The sequence below is a fragment of the Tenebrio molitor genome, chromosome 4 (genome assembly GCF_963966145.1).
Source record: "Tenebrio molitor chromosome 4, icTenMoli1.1, whole genome shotgun sequence".
Lineage (NCBI taxonomy): Eukaryota > Metazoa > Arthropoda > Insecta > Coleoptera > Tenebrionidae > Tenebrio > Tenebrio molitor.
The window spans coordinates 28,884,764-28,899,717 of record NC_091049.1 but is presented as its reverse complement, the minus strand read 5'-3'; the positions used below and the strand labels follow the sequence as shown (position 1 = coordinate 28,899,717).

Here is a 14,954-nt window from a genome sequence, read left to right as displayed (position 1 = left end):
TAACACTCCGGCCGTTCTATCAACATTTTTTAATGACTTTTTTGTAATACATGTATGTAATGCTTTAACATCGTGTAAGGCGCTACTGTGAATCTCGAATACACAACAATTCACTCGATCATAAACAAAATCAAAGATTACAAACTGACAAACAAACTGGAACCTACGCAGTGAAAAAATAATTGATTTTTTTTTTGTTTTTTGAAAAGTTTTCCAATATATTTTGCATGTTTTTTTTGTGTGTTGTTAAAGTACATCGAAAATAAAAAAGAAACGCGACCGCCTACGATCTACTTGTTCTCCAGCACCAGCTGCCTCAACTTGTCGTAATTGGCGCCGCTGAACTGCGTGATCGTCTGGTTGTTCTTGACGAAGACGAAGGTGGGCATCGAGGAGATGTTGTACTCCATGGCGATGTCCTCGCATTCGTCCACGTCCACCTGCGAAACACCGATTTAGCCAATTTGACGGAGGGGGGCGATGCCGGTCTCACCTTGAAGATGAGCACGTTCTGGAATTCTTGTGCCAGCTCCTCCAACTTCGGGGAGATCATCTTGCAGGGGCCGCACCAGGTGGCGAAGAAATCGATCACGACGAGCTGGTCGCCGGCGTCGGTCAGCTTCGACAGGAGGTCGGCCTGCGCAGAAATTAACGCTCAAATTCGGAACGTGGGGGGGGGGCTCCAGAAATGTCAAAATCGAAATAGGTCACTGGGTGATAGGAGATTTAGGGAAATAAAGCAATTTGGACGCTAGGAAGTTGTTGGGAGGCAAAAATGTGAAGAAAAAATAAAATACGACAAAAAGCTTGCACGAGAGGACTGAGGAATAAATTACTACCAAGGTTGCTGTCACTTAAATTAAGTTGGATAATTGTTATTAATGACGGAGAAAAAAAGTGGGAGTATGAATCATTATTACTAATGTACAAAAAGGAGTAAGGAGTGTCGCAATAAATGATAAGGGGTTGCAGAGTAGGTACGAATAAATTAAGTTGATGACTGTCGTGACTACAAAATTATTTCAGTTGGTAATTTATTGTTGGCAGCGCTGGAGTCTTTGAAAACGGACAAAAAAAGAAACAGTGTTGTAGGAATTTGCATAAAACATCGATTGAAAACAACTCTGCACTTACGAAAGCACAAGAAGAAAAAAAGAAATTAAGTTGGTAGTAAATGGTAAATCCCTATACAATTAAGTTAAGTTGGTAATTGCCAACTGCATCTTCAAAAAAGGAAGAGAAAAACAACGTTATTAGAAGAAATAAATGTGATAAGATAACAAAGTACAAAAACTACGTAAAAGGTATGGAAGGAAGTTGATAATGTATTATGGGTGAAAATTAAATTGGTACTTGTTAACCGCAATTTCATGAGAAGCAAATTAAATAATTTAATAATATTGGTAGCACTCGAGGCATTGAAAGAATCAACTCATGTATTAAAGTAAGTATAAAAACTTGCATCAGAGGAAAAAATGCATCATGAAACCGGTAATGTCATTATGACTACAAAATATTTTCAATTGGTAATTACGCATAATACCAGGAAGGGAAAGTGAAAGCAACAATATTGGTATTTGTAAAGGTACAAAATGAGGAAATAATTTGATAGATGTACGTCAGAGGAAGAAATAAACTTTATTATGAATAAGTCGAGCTGGGGATGTTTTCACTTCATAAAGTTAGGTTGGCAATGATTAATAACAATATGGTGGACGTTGACGTAAGGTGAAAAAGTGTAAAAAATGTTACTTTCGACGCATGCGGTAAATATAAATTAGACATAGATTTTAAATTCGTCGTGGATGGACCTTGAGGGCGGCTTAACCAACTGTGACTAATTAGTCTTAAGAAAACACCGAAAATAATTAACTTGAACATAATTCTGTACCTGACATAATTTTAAAAATCTCTGACAACTACTTCCCAAATTGGAATTTTACAAACAGTTTCTGTTACGAAATGAGAAAATTCGATGCAAATTTGTGGGAAAAATGACGTCTCACGATCAATTACAAATAAATTGACAGGATCAAATGTCAAGGGCTGGTTCGTCATTAGGTCGTTGGCGTGGCCGAACAGTCACCAGATGACATGATCTGTCAAACTGGTGTGGTTTTGATGACGAACCAGTCAACCTGACTCACGTGAGCGTCGAATAAAAATAAAATCACGTGACTTTTTTTACTACTACATAATTACTGCCCATTTACATTTTCCAATAGTAATATTTACACAAGCCAGTCACGTGATCTAGTATCTGCAGGCATATTTGCAGCAAATTTGGTTTAGTACCGAACTTGCGACAGCGCGAATTGTGATTGCTTAAAATTTTTACACGATCCTACGAAAAAAAAATGACAATAAAGTCAAAACAAACGTGATGTTAATTAAATTTAATGCCTGTCAAGGTCACGTGAGATAACAAAGGTAGGTGGCTTAGTTGGTTGCAAAGGACTTAAATTTGGTAAATTGCCATTTTATTGTGGCAACCTTTTACTCTTGACTTTGTTTAATTTAATTTCCTGCAACTGTCACGATTAATGTGCCGTGTAATCTTCTATTTATCTTGCACAATCTGATTAATTCACGGACATTACAATAATGGAGATAATTACGAAAAGTACACAATAATAATAATAATAATTGGGAGTCACGCCATTAGTTTTATCACGTTACTGTCGCACTTTGGTGAAATTCGACACCGTCACGCTTTTAATTCTTACTGAATGACGAAAGCGCTGTCTTATCAACTGCGTTGGGGTCAACGACGAAATTTTGGAGCACGTGACGTCCGTCAACGGTTGAGGGTTGACCCCGTCGTTGGGCCACCTGGTATACCGCGAGCGCGGCCGCCAGAGGGAGACAGCAATCGCGCCGCCCCGCGCCAGACAGAGACGCCAATCGGTGCATTTTTTAGCGGCCCGCAATGCACACATCGGAATCCGCAGTGACCTTGGGCCCCCTTTCCAGCCCCCTGGCAGTCGGTGCGACGTATTTGACTGATCGCAGGTCGCGATCGCCCAACTGTCACTCGCGGCTCTAGCTGTCAGATCGCCGCAAAACCGTCGCTCCCGGCGGGATTCGCCCCACGCGGGTCCGGCGGTTCCCGCGCACCATCGTCGCGGGTTTCTAGGAGGAGAACGCGACCGCGCCCACCGCCACCGGAGCCCCGATCGGACTGACCTTGTCGTTGATGTGGGTGACCATCGCGAATTCTAGGGGAGTCGAAGTTGTGGGTTTCTTCTTGCGGAAGCACTCGCACGGAACACACGAAGGAATGGTTCGAAGATGGACGCCGACAGGACACAGGCACTTGATCAAATGACTTGACACAAAGCCGCTACGCTTTTATTAGGCGGTCTTCCTCGGCCCGGGTGAGTTGGACAGAGATGGAGCGGTGTGCGCGTGCGCGGCGAAATCCGACGTAACGCGACGTGCGATCTCGCTCGTGGCCATGGAGCGAGGCGAAGACGTACGGCGGGGATTGACGGATGTACAAGGATAGCGAAAGGGCCAAGATGTACAACGTATAGGTTAGATCAAATGACTCAAGGGTTACACCAATCTACCCCGTCGATAAAAGGCAAAGACTTGCAGGCGTCAACTGACAGTTCGTTATTTTAACGGCGGCGTTTTTATTTGAAACCCCCAAAATTACATTCTCAACTGTAGTAGAAATCACGTGCTCGTTTTTTTTTTTTGTTCGAAAATGGCGGTCGACGTAGGTACATTTTTATTTCGACACTGTACTTCCAGCTTCTTTTCGGTATCATAGGTATTTATTTCTGATACTGTAAACATCTCCTGGCAAATATTGATTTAGAGAATTTTATGATGATTGGACCCAGTCGTGGCTGGTTAATCTGTAAAAGCAATTCAAATAAAATCATATCGTATGTTTTAAATCAATTATTTGGTCGTTTATGATCATTTCCCGAGTGCTAATTAACCGATAAGAACAAATCTGTCAAAAATGGTATTTGATTAGATTTTGTTTGATATTTATGGTGTTTGTTCACATGTCAACCTGTCATAACATTTGAATTTGTCTCACATTCGTATTTCTAATACATGGTAACAATAAATTCATTGGTTTTTTATTTTTGACTCATTCTATATAAATATTTTTTTTTATTGTCCTTCGACTCTTAAATGCAACATCCTGTATGTTGGAGTTATCACACAAGATGAACAAGACGATCGATCATATACACAGTGGATGACAAAATCTGCTCAAATTCAGAGCACTAGGAATGTCACTACCAGAATCAGTTGTTATTTTCGAGGCCTACTAGATTTTAGCTCTGACAGTCAACTTTATTTACCGAGTTTTTCTATAACTTGAAGTTGAGATCAATCGGAAGGATTTCAAAAATATCAGTTTAACATCGATAGAGTTGAAATATACAGGGCTTTCATAAAATGGGGACACAGCACTCTTGTGACACAAGTCATTTATGAAAGTCCTGTAGAAGGCGGTGACAATTTAGGATTTCGTGAAAAATTGACAACTGTCAAGTCAAAAACAACACGTTGCTGTCAGTCAAAAATGTTTGTTTCTTCGAAAGACATTTTATTGTGTTTTTTGAAAATTGGGTTCAGCAACTAGTAAACAAATTCTTGATTTACAAACGTTCTAAGATAAACATCTGCTTCTTGTGCAAATAGAGTGAGCTATGAAAGTGTTACGGTCAAGTTTTAGTCGACAAGTGTGACAAGTCTTAATGATCTCTTCAACTTTTTGAAGGTCCTGGTTTTGCCGAAAATAACCCCAACTTCTGATTTATCGAAAAGAATAATTCACGTTTTTAGATTTTTATGAAAAATTTTAAATCTGACAAAATCTCACATTTGACACTCCAGAGTACTTGATTTGCGTTATTAACATGATATCATGATATGCGTGATTAAAGATGTTTCGATACGTCAAGAATTCGTCACACACTATATACCTACAGTTTCAAGGTCAAGTCTTCAAGTTTTTTTGTGATGACTAAGAAATAAGGAGGCCGTGAGAATGGATATAAAATCGCTCAAATTCCCTGGTTTCTTTTAAAACTGATTTGAAAAATGTTCTGATAATTTTAAGGCAGCACCGAGAACAGGGGAAAACACCGAAACTATGTATGTTTTACATAAATTTTAATAAATAACACAATGTAAAAAGTGGATTATCGGAATCAGAATTACATTGCACAAATTTAAATTCCATTCCATTTTCGTGACATTGTGAAAGCTAATTGTCATTATTATTATTAACACAATGGCAACACCGATAACAATTAATTTAAAACAGTGAAGCTTGCATGTTGCGTTTACCTTTTTTTTAAGTAAGTCGTCACAGAATACAAAATTATTGGTTCACGCTGTATATCCTCTCATACTCTGGACGCGCCTCGCACTCTTCCCTTGAAATTTTCGTGTCGAAAAACTCCTTCGTCACCGCTCCCGGACGCCCGCCGTCCCGGCGCCTTTTTCCCGGACCGCTTTCCCGATCCCAACCCGGAAAACATCTTTTCGCCGCTTTCCACATCCAACGGTCGCACCTGTCGGCGACAACCTTGCAGCGCCCGGCTCCATTCCCATTATTACTAATACCCGATGGCACGAATCGCGAGAATTGTAATGATTAAATTTAAATTATGCATCATTTCTGTTTCCGTTTTTACGTCGACCACCCCTCAATCAACACCATCGTCGCTCGCCAACACTCCAAAACTTGAATAAACAACGAAATCCAATTGCACCGAGTGCATTCCTTGTAATTTTTTATGAGATGAGTTCTGGGGATCACTGGTAATTTGCTGGAAGTTGCGGGCTTTTCCGAGGGATGTGGCACGTGAGGTGTGTTGTTTCCCGGCCGCAGACACGTGACCTACAGCTGGTGCGTTCCCATTGGGATTTCGGAGAAAATTCGGTCACGTGACGTGTCAAAACAGGTGCCGCTATCGGGATAATCCGGGATTATGCCTAAGAGCGCGGCTTAATTTTGTTTTCCATTATTTTTATCTACTGCTGCTCTGGAAAAAATAGACTTTGAATCATGTTTTTTTTGCCGGTGGGCAGTTTGTTGGAATCCGGTCAAGATTCGAGTAGACGATGGTTGTCAAAAATTCGATTGTTTCGCAACGGGATTTTTATTTTGTCAATAATGGAATCAAATTAATTTTGACATTTTGCCAACGAAATCGAATAAAAAGTAATTTTATTGTTTTCAACTGTCATAAATGTTCATTTTTCTCCTTTGTAAATTGCCTCTTAACTGCTTTAAAGCAAAATAAGCAGATAACGAACCATTGCCCGAAACAACACATTCAACATCACACTTCTAACAGGTCTTGAAAAATTTGTCAAAACTGTCAAAAGCAAATGCGAAACCATTTTTAAAAGATTTGGAAGCTTCAGGGACCCTCGTTTCAAACAATAAAATTTTGTATGCAACTCGTTTCTAGGTAAATTGGGCTTTTCTAATTACCCTCGAGGCCTTAAAACCCTCGCTACGCTCGTGTTTTAATCTTGTCCCTCGGGCAATTAGAAAAGCCCAATTTACACAGAAACTCGTTGCATAAATAACTAGATATAACAAAATATTGAAATCACAAATTAATCTAAACCTACTATTTTGATATACTTCGTCCAGCGAGAGATTGGGAGATTTTAAATTGTAGGCTTTTAACCCAACACTACAAAATGCACTAGAATACATTAATTAGAACATAATTTCAGGACGAAAATGTTACTGCTTGAAGGATATATTTCAAATTTTACATGCGTTAGGTACAGTGGCGAGCACGGAATTTCGCACACATTGGACATTTCACTGACTTAATTTTATTAAAATGAGATACTGGCGGCAGTTTCGTGACAGTTTAGGTGAAACATCAGTCATGATCACATATATCATGCGTATCCCACCTCATTATTGATTATAATGACAATAAAGCTTAGACTAGATAGTTTTTTTTTAATGACGTACAAATTGGCGTGCGAAATTCCGTGCTCCCCACTGTAGTACCGTGTGAGCAACAAGTACTGATTGAGTTGGCAATAAATTCTGGTGATTTTTGGTGACTTTTATGTCATGTTCCAACGAGAAAACCATTTTATTAATAAAAGATTACAAAAACCAAGACGTTTAAATTTGAAATGTATACCAGCTGTCAATAAAACAAACTGAAATAGGTACAATTCACAGTCTTGAAAATTTTATGTAAAATTTTTTATTGCCAACTGAAACAGTTATTGTTGCTCACCCTGTACTTTCTCTACATTAAATTTAGTGATTTTTATGTCAACCAATCTCTCGCTGGACAAACTATAACTTGGCATTTGTAAAATGTGACTGTTAAATTGTCACGATTTGACAATGTTTGCTGTAAATTTAATTTAATTAATTACAGTCAAGTTAAGTAAATGGCAGAAATACAGAAAACAGAAACAAATGTTATGTTATTGCCAACATAATGTAGAAAAGTTGAATGGAATAAAAAATATACCTACACAGTACATTTGAAGTTTTATTTATTTATTTTTCTGAAAATTGAGATTACTGTCGCGAGAAAAAAAACTGGTCGTCAAAATCATGCTTTGACACAATGGAAAATGCTCCATTATAAAACGGTCGTAAATCTCATAACCTATCATTTGTCATTTTTTCTCATTTTTTTGACATGGGCATAATCAGGCAGGGAAAAAAATTTAATTTGTGACAATCTAACCCAATTTTGAAGTGACATTGACAATTAGAATTTTTGGCTCGCGACAGTAGTTAGGTAGGCACATATTGAATTTTGAAGGATGTTTCCATGTTTTTTTTCAAAGTAATCAAGAAATCCAGAACAAAATTGCTAAATTTTTAGTGTTCCTCTTTTTGAGAAACAGTACATGCTCAAGAAACAGTAAAAAGTGTCAATGTTGACAAATGTGAAACGCAGTTTTATAGAAATGTTTAATTTTTTCAAGGATCACTGTGTAACAAGGGTTTTGTTTATGTATATTTTTCTGTATTAGAGGTATCTAGTAGGTCATGCATTCAAGCAATCCTATGACATTTGTTTCGCGCTGCTGTCAAAAGTTTGTATTTTTTATTAAATTTGAATTTCTTGATTACTGGGTCATTAGTCATTACGGCTTACATTTGAACTTTTTTTGTGAAAATTTGAGTGCTGTAAGTGAAGAACGCGCGGAAAGGTTCCATCAAGATTCTCTCAGAATTTAAAAAAATCATATTTCATTCTTGGGAAACAAAGCATTGTTAAATTTTGACAGGTGCCAACAGTGAGCCACAGACGACATTTATTTTAGTCTTTTTATCTTTCACGCTTAAAAAAAAAGCCACACCGTTTTAGTTAAAACTTTAGTCTGTTCAATTTTGTCTTCTTTTGAAAATCCATTTAAAAAGACAAAAATTGTCAAATCACAAATGTCAATGGCGGATAAAAGACGTGGTCTTGTTGGTTAGATGTTTTCGTCTTTGTCAGAAACGTCCTCAACTTGTCTTTTCTCATCATTTTACGCTAAGAAATAAGAAATTTATGCATCAAGCGCGAAGTACTCTTGTTCTTTTTTCAAAGATGCACACCCAAAACGTCTCTTGGTCTCATTAAATTTTGACGGTCGTCAAAACTGTCACGTGGCGTAGACGTCACTTTTTGCCGGTACAAAACCTGTTAAATTTTGACATGCGTCAAAACGAAATCAAAGTCGGCGACCTCCCGTCGTTGTGACGTTTTTGTCGTGTGAACTAATTTACCTACGGCCTTTGCCCTGCAAAACTCGCTATTTCATCGCTTCCAACAATGACATTTGAATTTCTCCAGTGAGACTCCGCGCGTCGCTCGACTTGCCCCGACCGAAAAACAAGATGCGATCGATACGTAAGGGCGTCGTGCGCACTGTTTTGAAAATGGCCGGCGACCTGGACAACCTAGAGTATTACATCAAGTTTCCGAGCCCGAACTTCAACTACAACCAACAGAACGGCGAGTCCGACTACGTGTTCGTCGTCAACGAGGAGAAGATCCCGGTGATATTGCTCTTCGGCTGGGCCGGCTGCCAGGACAGGTACCTGGCCAAGTACTCGCAGATCTACGAGGACAGGGGGTGAGTGCGGGGACCGGCCGGCTTTTCGACACCGCCCCCGACCGGCGACACTACACTCGAAAAGGCGGCTGCGGCGATGCCACCTTGTCACAGATCCAGGTTGCTTCCAGGTTGATCACTCTGAGGTACACCGCACCCGTGAAATGTCTCTTCTGGAAGAGATTCCAGATGATCACGATAGGGGAGAGGCTGGTCAAGCTGCTGGTTGACCTCAACTTCGAGAACCACCCGATCATAGTGCACTGTTTCTCCAATGGGGGCGCTTTCCTCTACCAGAACTTCATGCTGGCGCTTGAGAGGAGCCCCAAGCCCATACAGGTCGGTCAACTGCCTCAACCTAAACCTAGGCAAGCAAAATCTGGGCATCAACAAAACCTAGGCCCACAACCTAGACAAAACGCGTCGACACTTTTTTGATTTGCACGTCTAAACCTCGTCAGATTGCACAAACCTGGATCTCACAATAAAAACATGTCTAGGCAAAACATTCTTAGGCAAAGCGCCACGACAAAAGAATCTTAGTCTAGGCTTCACGTTAAACAAAATCTCAGCCTAGGCTTCACGTTTCAGATAAAAGGCGTCATTTTCGATTCCGCCCCCGGCAAAAGAAGAATCCTGAGCTTATTTAGGGCAATTTCGGCCATCCTGGGCGGCAGGCCCCTCTACAACATCCCCGTTTCGATCCTGATGACGATGTTCCTCTCCATGATATGGCTATACGAGGTGCGTAGAAAAAGCAAAGTGTCCAATTATACAGAGTGATTGTTGTACAGGTGATCAGTAACTACGTCAGTCCAAAGAAGACGTTCCAGTCGAACCCTCTAGAAAACCTGAAAGATGACAGGAACCGGTGGCCCCAACACTTCATCTATTCGAAAACGGACATCCTGATTCCGTTTACGGTAATTTCGTCCCACAGGATAACCGTGCACTGAGTATTTTTTGTCCAAAGGATATCGAGTACTTCGCGGATTATAGACAGTCGGTGGGCATCGACGTGACGAGTCTCTGCTACGACGACAGCCCCCACGTGAAGCACTACAGCCACAACAAGGACAGCTACGTGAACAGCGTCTGTAATTTTTTAAACAAATGTCTGAACGGTTCCAACTGAAGCGCACCTTCACAGAAACTGTAGTAGGAGTTACACGCATGTTAACCGACACCGAATCTCTTGAAAGACTCGATCTTGTTCTGCTTTTACCATTAAGACTAGGACTAGATGACTGACGCGTATTTTTTTAATTAGGTATTTGTTATTGCACAAAAATTCTATTAGGCATTACCGATCTAAATTATGGTGCTAACGTGAAATGTATTTATTTATTCTGATTGATTAAAAAATCTGTTTTAGAGCGACGTCTCAATCGTCCGCCATCTTCGCTCGACAGTCTGTCAAGTACCGACAGAGTCGTCGCAGTGACAGCTGTCACGAGAGAATGACGAGACGTGCGAAAAATTGATAAAAATATATTAATCAATGTTATGTTCACACAAATTAAGGTTATGTTGCGGACATTCGGCTATAGGGGCATCTTAACACAATAGAACACTACTCTCAAAGAGCAAAAACATCAATTCGGCGTAAACATAAATAACCTAACCTAGATGAACTGTTCAATCAAAAACTGGCTTCACTGTCCGATCCACGTCCTGTAGGTACGGGTGCAGCGCGATCCTCTTCGCCGAAATCCGCCTGGCCGGATCGTAAATCACCATCTGTTTCAACAAGTCGACGGCGTCGCTGCTCATGTTTTTAACTTGGTTTTGCAAGTTGTACGAGGTCCAGTTGGGGAAGGTGGCCTTGTAGTCAGGCAGACTGGACACGCCGGGCCAGATCTCCTCCGACGGCGTCTTTAAAACCCTAAAACCGACTCTTGAGCGACTCCTCGTCCCAAATCTCCCGACTTTACCGGAATATCCTGAACAACTGGTCGATTTCCGAGTCGCCCTGGAACAGCGGCCGCTTCGTCGCCATCTCGGCGAAGATGCACCCCAGAGACCAGATATCGATGGGGCACGAGTATCGCGACGAGCCCAGCAGCACCTCCGGGGCCCTGTACCACAGCGTGACCACCTCGTGGGTGTACACCCGGACGGGGACCCCAAACGCGCGGCCCAGGCCGAAATCGGCCACTTTGATGGTCCCGTCGCGCGTGATCAACAGGTTTTGCGGCTTCATGTCGCGGTGCAGGACGCGTCTCTGGTGGCAGAAGAGAATCGCTTCGTTGATTTGGTAGAGGTAGCTCTTCACCAATTTCGGGTCCATGTAGGTGCTGGGCTCGATCTTGTCCAGGTATTTCTTCAAGTCCATCGACAAGAATTCGAAAATGAGGTACAGTCTGGAACAGCGGCGTCAGCGAGGCCAAGCTAGACCGGCTACTGACCTGTTCTCCTCCATCATGACGTCCTCGAGCGAGACGATGTTCGGGTGGCGCAGCTCCTTCAGGAGAGAGATTTCGCGGATCGCGGTCGACGGGACCCCCTCGTCCTCGGCTTCCAGTCTGCAATCGGTGTAAATTTTACCCTAATCGCGCCCAGAAACGCAGCTTTACCTGATTTTCTTCATTGCCACTAGTTGGCCAGTCTTTTTGTTTTTCCCCTTGTACACCACCCCGTAAGTCCCTTCGCCGATCTTCTCGATCTTCAGGAAGTCATCCATGTTGGTGGACTGCTTCGACATTGTCGATTATCTGGAAGAAACCTGGAAAAGTGTCCATATAACGGCCGGCTTAACCCCACAACCTCACACTTTTTTTATTTATTCTAAACGTCAAAAATCACAAACCACTTGATTGCAACCACAAAACTGCACGAATTACTTACGATTTAATTAAACTAAAGCGGAAAATACGAAATTACAAGGAATCAACGGCTACTTCCAAACAACATGGAGAAGGAAGTTGGAGGATTCAAACCGTCCAATACCGGTCGACCATGGAGCAACAATCTTTTGTCTCTCTCGCTCTAATTACGACTGGAATCGTGCCGTCTTCCTTTACTGTGCTGCCAACCTGACGCACCAAACTTCAAGAACAAGCTGTCAAACGTCAAATAACGACCCACTTTTGATGTTAACTGTCCTTTATTTATGATTTGATTGACAATAAATACAAAAGTTAATGCTTTAGTCTAGCGCTTTTAATATTAATACCAAGCTGTGGTTAATTTGTGGTAAAAAAATAAAACCGCCGCTTTCTTAACCCTTCAAGCTGCTCATTCCCGCCCTCATGATCTCGTCCACCAGCAACAAATTGCTGGCGATGACCGAGCACGAGTTGATAATTTGCTTCATCACTACGTAATTATCGAAGATTCCGGCGTCTTTCGGATTGATCGGTTCGCCCGAGGTCAAGTCCAATCCGATCGGTTCGGGGTTGAGTCGAGATTCTTCTTGCAGTTTGACGATCGTGTCCTGTGAAAAATACCGTCAGAACGACTCGAATCACCGTAACGGGTGACAAACCTGAGCGTCGAATCCCGAGTTCGTCGCCAACACTTTGGGAATCACCAGGAGAGCTTCCGCGTAGGCGCCTATGCCCAAGCGGGACTTACCCTTGACGGTGTCCTTGAAAGCCATCAGTTGCTTGTGGGCGGTGACCTCGAAAGCGCCGGCGCCTAAAAAACGTCATTTATTGTCGCAGTTATGTTATTGTTTGATTTAAGTTAACCTGGTACCACGGCCTTGTCGTCGATGGCGTTGTTGATGGCCCTGAGTCCGTCCCTGATCGCGTCTTTGATTTGCGCCAGGGTGTGCTTGTTGGGGCCCTTGATCAGTATGGTGACCGACTGGGGCACCTTGCACTCCTCCACAAACGTGTACTTGTTCTCGCCGAGGACGTGTTCGTACACCACCCCCGCATACCCCAGCTGGGACTCCTGGATGTCGTCCAGATGGTTCAAGGCCGTGCCCCCGCAAGCCAGAGCCAAGCGCTCCATGTTGCGCCTCTTGGCCCTTCGCAACCCCATTATCCCTTCTTTGGCCAAGAGATCGAGGCTCATCGGGTCGATGCCCTTCTGGTTGATGACGACGAAGCTCTTATCCGTGCCGTCGCAGAGCTTCTTCTTCAGCTCGACCACCTTCTTCACCCTCTGCTCGATGAACTCGCGCTCCGCTTGCACCATCTTCTCGCGCTCCTCGGCCGTCTTGTAGAAGAAGCCCGAGTTGACCTCGCTCTTCTCGTACTCCATGGAGACGTTGCAGGTGAGGATGTAGCAGTTGGTCAGTTTCTTGGGCATGTCGGGGTGCCTCGACCCGTGGTCCAGCACCAGCCCTTTGATCAGGGCGGTGTCGGTGGCGGTCTTGTGCTGCATCTCCATCAGCTCCACCATGTGCAAGTCCGCCGGTTTGTCTTTCGGTTTGATGGCCAGGACGGCGTCGACGCAGATGTCGGTGAGGACGTCGGCCAAGGACTGGTGCACCTTCGTCCTGAGACTCGTCCGGCACACCTCCAGCAGGCTCTCGCGGTTGATCTCGATCGGGATCTTGATCGAATCGAGAATCTCCAACGTCTTGGCCCTGGCTTTGTCGAAGCCTTCGGTAACGACGCGCGGGTGCAACCCCTCGGAAATCAGAATGTCGGCTTGCTTGAGGAGTTCGCCGATCACCAGGACCGTGGAGGTCGTACCGTCGCCGGTCATGTCGTCTTGCGCGGTAGAAGCGCGCGCGATCAGGGAGGCGGTGGGGTGTTGGATTTGCATCTCGTGGAGGAGGACGTTGCCGTCCTTGGTGATTTTTATGTCGCCCGCGCCGGAAACTAACCTAAGAAAACAAGAGCTGACTCAGACCAAACACATTTACCTTGTTTCAACCGCGAACAACGAAAGGGAGGTGTTGGATGGATTCACACGCTCTTCAACTGTCACCACTAAGCAAATTAGACAATAGATTACATCTGTCAAGGTTAATACGTTTTGTTAAGGAGCAAATAAGAACCAGGTAAAGGGAACACAAATGTATTGGTAAAAAAATTAAATAAATTAACGGTGATCCCCGTTAATAAATGTTATTATTATTATTATAAAATATACAGATAATTTACGAGTGATAACGAGCGTGATGGCATTGAAAATGTAACCCACAATACATTTCAAAAAAAAAAAAAAACTGGATATTTTAATTTCAATATCCAGCTTTTTAGTGGAATAAACTTCTTGAAATGAGTGACTCCTGAAATTATATTACTATTTAATGGAATAATTCCAGTCATTTACAAAGCAAGAGTGCAAGAGTAGTCATTTTTTAGTTGTAATGTGGACACTCCTTTTCTAGAATCATCTGAAATCTGACACTCACAAAACCACACCAAATTAACATGATTACAACACAATTACACAGTTTTTATCTTTTATACTACAATTCCAAAAAACACTCACACTCTCACACTGTGTCGCATAATACAAAAATTAGAATTACTTTTTGTCAAACCCTTCGCAAAAAGTGAGGTTATGTCTGCATAAAACATCGTGACAGCACTAAATTTTCTCAAACTCGCCTCACCAACGCAAGTTTACACTTCTTCCCACCCAAACTCACACTTTGGGGGTGCACCCCCGTCAACTTAGGGGTTAAAACATGAATATCGATGTCATGTGTTCGCTGACAACTTACATTTTCATTGTCCCTTTGGGGCCGAGATTCGACTTCATCACGTCTTGGATTCCCTTCGCGGCCGAAATGTTGACGGCTAGGGCTTGAGCAGCCCTTGCCACCTCCGCTTTGGGGTTTAATAAGCTGATAGCCATCGTATTTTCAGTAAAGGAAGGTGAAATTTAACACAAAACAAACGATTGCCGGCCACTGCGGGAAACGGAAGTGCCGGCTGGTAGGGGGCGCTTCACGACTAAAT

The 14,954-nt window shown here is 42.6% G+C and overlaps 4 protein-coding genes across 5 annotated transcripts; 1 reads left to right on the top strand and 3 right to left on the bottom strand.

The window, feature by feature from the left end:
* Nucleotides 1–14: 14 nt before the first annotated feature.
* On the bottom strand, nt 15–3,388 carry Trx2 (Thioredoxin 2). The gene is made up of 3 exons (XM_069043676.1): nt 3,187–3,388; nt 494–637; nt 15–440 (listed from the first exon to the last, which is right to left on the bottom strand). Exons 1-3 carry the CDS (start codon nt 3,208–3,210, stop codon nt 291–293), a joined length of 318 nt encoding a protein of 105 aa, XP_068899777.1. The 5' UTR covers nt 3,211–3,388; the 3' UTR covers nt 15–290.
* On the top strand, nt 637–10,458 carry LOC138127579 (transmembrane protein 53). 2 transcript variants are annotated; one of them, XM_069043644.1, is made up of 6 exons: nt 637–1,766; nt 8,823–9,105; nt 9,216–9,423; nt 9,676–9,828; nt 9,879–10,007; nt 10,058–10,458. In XM_069043644.1, the coding sequence occupies exons 2-6, from the start codon at nt 8,867–8,869 to the stop codon at nt 10,217–10,219; spliced, it is 891 nt and encodes a 296-aa protein (XP_068899745.1). In that variant the 5' UTR covers nt 637–1,766; nt 8,823–8,866; the 3' UTR covers nt 10,220–10,458. The 2 variants fall into 2 exon arrangements, with proteins under 2 accessions (XP_068899745.1, XP_068899744.1); XM_069043643.1 differs by having other exon boundaries at nt 637–2,430.
* Nucleotides 10,459–10,559: 101 nt separating this feature from the next.
* Nucleotides 10,560–12,077, bottom strand: Cdk1 (Cyclin-dependent kinase 1). The gene is made up of 5 exons (XM_069043640.1): nt 11,932–12,077; nt 11,661–11,809; nt 11,493–11,609; nt 11,019–11,447; nt 10,560–10,969 (listed from the first exon to the last, which is right to left on the bottom strand). The coding sequence occupies exons 2-5, from the start codon at nt 11,786–11,788 to the stop codon at nt 10,723–10,725; spliced, it is 921 nt and encodes a 306-aa protein (XP_068899741.1). The 5' UTR covers nt 11,789–11,809; nt 11,932–12,077; the 3' UTR covers nt 10,560–10,722.
* Nucleotides 12,078–12,171: 94 nt separating this feature from the next.
* Nucleotides 12,172–14,934, bottom strand: CCT6 (chaperonin containing TCP1 subunit 6). Its single transcript, XM_069043599.1, has 4 exons — nt 14,717–14,934; nt 12,777–13,867; nt 12,572–12,723; nt 12,172–12,520 (listed from the first exon to the last, which is right to left on the bottom strand). The coding sequence occupies exons 1-4, from the start codon at nt 14,848–14,850 to the stop codon at nt 12,305–12,307; spliced, it is 1,593 nt and encodes a 530-aa protein (XP_068899700.1). The 5' UTR covers nt 14,851–14,934; the 3' UTR covers nt 12,172–12,304.
* Between the last annotated feature and the right edge of the window lie 20 nt (nt 14,935–14,954).

Bases quoted from the DNA above. Each gene is read 5' to 3' on its own strand.
- Cdk1 (XM_069043640.1), bottom strand. From the start codon at position 11,788: ATGTCGAAGCAGTCCACCAACATGGATGACTTCCTGAAGATCGAGAAG. The intron at 11,610-11,660 runs GTAAAGCTGCGT...CACCGATTGCAG, and splicing joins GTGGCAATGAAGAAAATCAG to ACTGGAAGCCGAGGACGAGG. The intron at 11,448-11,492 runs GTCAGTAGCCGG...CCGCTGTTCCAG, and splicing joins GTCATGATGGAGGAGAACAG to ACTGTACCTCATTTTCGAAT.
- CCT6 (XM_069043599.1), bottom strand. From the start codon at position 14,850: ATGGCTATCAGCTTATTAAACCCCAAAGCGGAGGTGGCAAGGGCTGCT. The intron at 13,868-14,716 runs GTAAGTTGTCAG...TTGTTTTCTTAG, and splicing joins CCCAAAGGGACAATGAAAAT to GTTAGTTTCCGGCGCGGGCG. The intron at 12,724-12,776 runs GTTAACTTAAAT...GACGTTTTTTAG, and splicing joins CGACAAGGCCGTGGTACCAG to GCGCCGGCGCTTTCGAGGTC.
- Trx2 (XM_069043676.1), bottom strand. From the start codon at position 3,210: ATGGTCACCCACATCAACGACAAG. The intron at 638-3,186 runs GTCAGTCCGATC...ATTTCTGCGCAG, and splicing joins TCACCCACATCAACGACAAG to GCCGACCTCCTGTCGAAGCT. The intron at 441-493 runs GTGAGACCGGCA...GGTGTTTCGCAG, and splicing joins AGAACGTGCTCATCTTCAAG to GTGGACGTGGACGAATGCGA.
- LOC138127579 (XM_069043644.1), top strand. From the start codon at position 8,867: ATGCGATCGATACGTAAGGGCGTCGTGCGCACTGTTTTGAAAATGGCC. The intron at 9,106-9,215 runs GTGAGTGCGGGG...GGTTGCTTCCAG, and splicing joins CAGATCTACGAGGACAGGGG to GTTGATCACTCTGAGGTACA. The intron at 9,829-9,878 runs GTGCGTAGAAAA...ATTGTTGTACAG, and splicing joins CCATGATATGGCTATACGAG to GTGATCAGTAACTACGTCAG.